The sequence below is a fragment of the Sabethes cyaneus genome, chromosome 2 (genome assembly GCF_943734655.1).
Source record: "Sabethes cyaneus chromosome 2, idSabCyanKW18_F2, whole genome shotgun sequence".
NCBI classification, from domain to species: Eukaryota; Metazoa; Arthropoda; class Insecta; order Diptera; family Culicidae; genus Sabethes; species Sabethes cyaneus.
This window is the reverse complement of record NC_071354.1, coordinates 107,124,766-107,130,967: the sequence shown is the minus strand read 5'-3', so window position 1 is coordinate 107,130,967 and position 6,202 is coordinate 107,124,766. Positions and strand designations below refer to the sequence as shown.

Genomic DNA, 6,202 nt, shown 5'->3' with positions numbered 1-6,202 from the left:
TCAGGCAAATACAGAAATTGATAGCAGATAGCATAACAGTCATAACTCCGTTCACGTTAGCTTGTACTTTGAAAACAGCCCCTTCTAAAGAATTTTGTACACACGCCACTGGAAATTTAATTCCGGTATTGTCCGCAGGGCGCTCTAGTGTACATTATTTATGCTGAACTCCATTTTTCCATGTATATTTCGTATCACCAGCATAAGCTGCCGGTTGCTTTCGGTTCAAGGCGTACGCAACAGAGTGTAGACAGCTGCACGTCAGTATGAATAAAGAACAGTGCGCAAGAAAGTGAGGTGAATAGTAAATGTGAGTGAGAGACAAATATTTTGCCGAAAGCCTGCACCCGAAGTTTGCCGAACAGTTTCACTCCAATCCTGTCTTTAGCGCTTTGCCCACGTTAGTCTGGAAGGAAACGTTACGCGGTGTGGTGATTCGTCGGTTTGAAGTTTTTGCGTTCATTTTATAGTGCAAAAATCATTTCAATTGCTTCACTCAGTTTACCGCAAAAGAAGATCTAAACGTGCTTGAAAACTAACTGACGCAAAATAAGTGTCATTCTTATTGAATTTGCATATTGATAAAAGAAAGTAGTGATTGATTGGTAATTCGGAATGTGGTGTTAAACAACGTGGTCATGCATAAAAGGCTTTGGCTGGATCTCGAGTGAAGCCGGCAAGTGAAGCAACAAGCCAAGTGGTGAAAATAAAAAAAAGTATTGGATTACTTTGTGCACCAGTAGCAGCAGTACAATAAATACGGTTTACTTGAAAAATACATAAAATTGTTTTTATAATATTGTCATTAACGGAACAACTTTTAAATCATGATCGGATAGGTGATTTACAGTGCGTGACAGTGTGCGGTGTATGTAGAAGAAAACAAAAGTTGCAATGCTGCCCAAAATAAGAAGAAAATAAAAAAAACGTGTCATTTTGTGATGTAGTGCAAATGAGCGTATACACTATCTCAACGTAATCGACTCACCTACTGAGGCTGCCATCTTTGCTACCGGATTAACGACTACAGCTGCATCCTACTACGCGACTAACATCCAATATCCACTACCTGGGACACTGGATGCAACAGTCTCAGCTTCCTTAACGCACTTAAACCAATGAGGCCGGAAACGTGCTGTAGCACAATGAATAGGGGTTACTTTTTCTGTGTTCTATACCTCACTTCAATGTTCCTATTCACGGAGGTAAGAATTGCGTTTTTTTGTCACTTGTTTGTTACTCCTAAACTTTTGCTTGTGAATTGCTTATCCGCTACATATTAACATTATAGGTATCCATTAACGCGTCATTTCTTTTGGAAATCATTTTGTTAATATTTTTCGATGCCTGCTACTATTTATAACAATACATATTTATTTAATGATACGTTTAGCTTTGAAACATAATGTACAGTCAACAATAGGTTTAATGTGACACATTCCGTCTAAGAGTATATAGGTACTACCAACAAGCTTATTGCTACTTTTTAAATGGCTGATGTAAACTTGGCTAACAAAAAAAAAGAGTATAGTAAAATTTATGTTTTCTTCAGTATTTAATTCCGTTTTAATCATTTTCAAACGCGAGATCCATTGAAATAAACATTATATATTTCGTTTGTCTATGATTTTAATGTTATAATACTCAACCCCGCCATTTGGCGGGCTAGGCAAAAGTCTCTATGAATCCCTATAAAGCCGGTCTTGCCAAACTTAAAAAAACATGTATATTGAGGAAAACCTGGGCACCGTTACAGCCGAATTTTTGTTGCATGGTGGTCAAAATTATCATATTTCGGTTAGGCCATTACAAATATTTTAAAAAGTTTTTGTCCCTCAGGTGTTGGGCCAATGAAGGGGGGGGGGGGGAGGCGAAACAAAAACAAAGAGAATTTTTTAATCAAGCAAAAAAAATGGATTTAAGGCATTTTTACTTTACGTTTAAACGTGAAAACCAAATCTATTCTTGCTTTTAATATATACGGTATTATTTTTTATGCAAAAATCTACGAAAAAAAGACAAAAACGAAAGAAAATTTTTTTGGCGGATTTTCGGAAATTCCGCTGTTTGAATTTCCATTTCTATTTCAAGCTAGAAGCGTTAACTTAACTCGTACACTAATTTCAAGTTTTTCAGACTGTTGCCCACAGACAATTGATTTTATTTAACAAATTTAACAAATTCAACTCATACCCTACAAATCATTTTTTTACCCCCCCCCCCCCCCCGATTTTTCTAGCCAATTTTCACGGGTGGGAGGAGGGGTGATTGACAAAATCTTTAAAAATGATTTGCAATGGCCCTATTACCACTCAAAAAATTATAGTATGTCGCAACATATACCGAATCACTAGAGTAGGTGAGTTGATATATTTGGCGAATATGTAAAATCGTGATCCAGTTCAGCAGTTCAATTCAGTGTTTGTCACGAACCCGCCAGTAATTTAAACCACCATAAACTAACATTTTTAAAGTTAGAGTTCACGTTTGCGTAGTACATATTTGTTTTTAACGTTTCATAGTGTTTTTGTATCGTGTTTAAAAAAAATCTAAATAATGTAATGGACGCATAACTGTCCCATGTGACAAAAAGACGAAAAGAAAAGATAATCGCACACAAAGCTGAAGTACTTGTTCTATTGTGGATATAATCATTATATGTATGTATTATGATAAAACAACTTTTTTCCCTGTATGGACTCATCACTGCGACCAGTATCGTTGATCTATTGTGATATCTCCCGGGTGTTTGCTGTATAACCCGGACTGCATTTATTTTTGCTATAATCGCTATTGAGTGAGCGATTCAATAAGCATAATGTTATTCGTGCTTGTGTGATAATTGGGTACCCTTCGTTCAACGCTTTTCTCTACTTTACCCACCTCGTTCCGCATGACAGCGCTGTCCCCAATTATAGCGCAGATAACCAGTGCATTTGTCTATAAGAGCCATTTTTGCACTGTCAATAGGCCATATCGGGATAATATAGAATTCAGCATGAAGGAAGGATGATGAGGGGCCTGAAAATAAACCCATGCTAAAGTCACTTTGACATCGAATGGCCTGATTTTGCTAAGATTCGAATCCATGTCCATCCACTTGTCAAAGCAGACTCGGTAACCTTGCCGCTCCCTTTATCTTAAAAATACGTATCAAATTATCACATTAAACAACCATGTTACCAGCATTTTAAAAACGCGTTATTTAAACCAAAACATTTATTTCATCCGGATCCGAATTGAATAAACAAATTCGCTAAAATAAGGCGTTTTATCGGATTCCTAATAGAGAAATTCACGTTGACATCAATAGCAAGAACGACACATGCTTGGACTTGCGAGCGGAACGAAGAGTAGATGTAGGAGAGGGTGCAGGTGTTTGGAGTTTCAATTTGTTTATTCAATACGGATTGAACCTCGATGAGCTCCTATTTGACAGATAAAAATAATTCAGTTTTACCCCGGGATAAAAAAAATTGCATTAGCATTCGTATTGCAAACAGCTTCGGTACTACGTCCAGCTTATGTCAAGATATGTCGTTGGGGATACTCTGTTGCTGTTGCTAAAATGTTTATTGAGTCGATCTCAAAACTATACTTATAGCACCTCATTCTATTGTTAATCGAGACAAGATCCTAAAAACAACTTTAACCAATGAAAAACTGCAGTTAGGAATAGTTCTTCGAACGTAATATGTACATATAACAGTTTGCTTTAGAAACACATCCTGTTTTTTATAAATAGTAATATTAATAAAGATTCGACCAATCGGGCTGAGGAACGTGTATTCTTTGTTGTACATAGAAGTCGTTTCAACTCGGTTCATGGCTGCACGCCGTCAGTGTTGCAGCCCGCAAAGGCTTTGCAGATCATCTTCCATCTGGTGGAGCTATCCTGCAAGTTTTTCAACTTACCTCGCGCAATTTTCACTCAATTTGCTCATTTGATACATTATTTAGTTTTATACAAAAATTATCAACTTCGAAAATTTTTTTAAGGTATTTTTCAAAAAAAATAACGCGATATTTTTCAGCGAATTCGACAATTTTTACTCAGTGTGGTCTCCCTTCGATCATACCTCTCAAATTGCTAAATCACCGTACTAAATCATAGAAATTAATAATAGGTACGTTATAAGACTGGTGTCAAAACTCAAAAATTGCCTACGGTTATCGAAACTTTCGGCCAGTCTTTTAGCGACTATATATCAGATTTGGTACTAGACAACAATCAACTAAACAGTTGAATATCGAAAATATAATAAATAACTCCTATACATCAACTCCAAACAAATTTTTAGTTACCAGAAGTAACAGTGTATATGTAACATTATGTAACAACTCCTGTACAAAAAATACATTGATAAAATTTACTTTATTTTAATTTGTTAATTAGTTTTATGTATGTATCTTTTAGAAATATGTTAGATGCTATCGAAAAGAAGAAAGCAAATAGCTTGGAAAACATGTAATTGTGCAAAATTTGCCACGTTGACATTTACCCTTATCGTGCGACAGCGTACATACATTGAATTCTTTCCAATAAAGTTAAAATTGTTCGTACAAGATCGACACGACCGTGTTTATACGTGAAATGCTTTTATCCTGCTTTCTACTTTACTTTATTCTTTCGCTTATTGGTTGGCGCGCGGATCGTGGCTCCACAGCAAACGAATCTGCAAAGAGCCATTTTTCATAACAGGTCAGGGAGGAAATCTCACGGTGGTTTGCGCACCGAATATGTACGCTTCCATACGGCAGCTGCACTGCAGACAGAGGAGAAAGGCGAGATGGGAATTAGGGTGCTTCTTCATTCCAGTTATCATTTTTTTATTTTCTTCTTTTGCATATATTCGTCAGAAAAAGAGCTTCACCCACCTTGTATATTGTTTCCCTACCTGAGTATCGTCCTCAGGGTGTAGGTTTTTTACCTTCTCTGATGCTACTGATCGTAAGCCGCATTTTCGACCCATACTTTTCAGTGCAATTAAGTAAAGCATAAAATAATACAAAACTCACCCATACCAGTGTACTGGCGGTGCAAAGATAGAAAGGTGCCCGGCTTGATCAGCTTGAGCAACGAGCATCGAGAATTTACGAACACTAACTTAACCCTTGTAGATTGGAATCAGGGGTCTCCGAATGTGATTTCCATTGTTAGCTTCTGTCCAATCCTTTATATTTTTAGTGTCAACAACTTAAACGACGATATTTTACAATTTAACAATGAATATAGGTATATGTTTTCAAACAAAAAACAGCTATGTAATTCAAATGATAACGCAAGAAAGAATTTTTATATGGTTATATGCTGCCATTTTTATCCAGCAGAGAGCTTTTTAATCCTCGAACGGGTAAGGCCGTCTACAGACGGCCTTCGCATTTGGAGCTTCATTGTGACATACAAAGTTTGTTTTGATTTGACAACATGAAAAAATTATGTTTCTAAATTCTTAAAGATTTCTTGACATTTGGATGTCAAAATTACAACATTCTGACCATGCGTTTAAAAGTTATCATCTTTCAAAAATAAAAATTCAGGAAAATTTCGAATAAAATTATTGCGCGAAAATTACCTTTTTTACGTCTACGTGTGTTAGTTAAATATTTTTTGATGATTATTTTTTTGTTTATTTGGACCGGGTAAAGTTGGAAAATACAGCAATAACTCGATATAAAGCAACTTTATTTTTATTTTCGTTACGTTATATCGAAGTTACGTTACGTTATATCGAAGCAAAAACGATATTTTTATTCCGATTCGCACGAAATTGATTGCAAATGAAATAGGAGCCTTTCAAACCGTTAACTGACACATTTTATAATGATTGGTTTTGTAGTTTGAAGGATACATTAAGAATTGAAATTTGAAAATCTAAATAACGGAATTGTATCATATCTTACAAAATTTTAAAAATAAAAATGATTTTCACACAGTAGCAATGCGAGGTCACACCACAATGAAAGTTATTTCAGTTTTTTTTATTAATTTTAAAAAAATACGTTATATCGAGGTAAAAATTGCCTTATATCGAGTTACGTTATATCGAAGTTGCTTTGAATCGAAGTTGCTTTATATCGAGGTATTACTGTACATTCCAAAGTCCGAGCGGAACACAAAAAAGTGAAAGTCCGATTTTTAACGGATCGAAACAGGAACGAAGCGTTTCGAAACCGGACCGGACCGAATAATCTTCTTTAA

The 6,202-nt window shown here is 35.7% G+C and overlaps 1 protein-coding gene across 1 annotated transcript in view; it reads left to right on the top strand.

Moving 5' to 3' along the window:
- Positions 1–417: 417 nt before the first annotated feature.
- Positions 418–6,202, top strand: part of LOC128738343 (neurogenic locus protein delta) — a 51,236-nt gene continuing 45,451 nt past the window's right edge. The window contains exon 1 of the mRNA XM_053833395.1: positions 418–1,205. Coding sequence (XP_053689370.1) covers positions 1,119–1,205 — 87 coding nt within the window. The 5' untranslated portion in view covers positions 418–1,118. The remainder of the gene's footprint in view (positions 1,206–6,202) is intronic.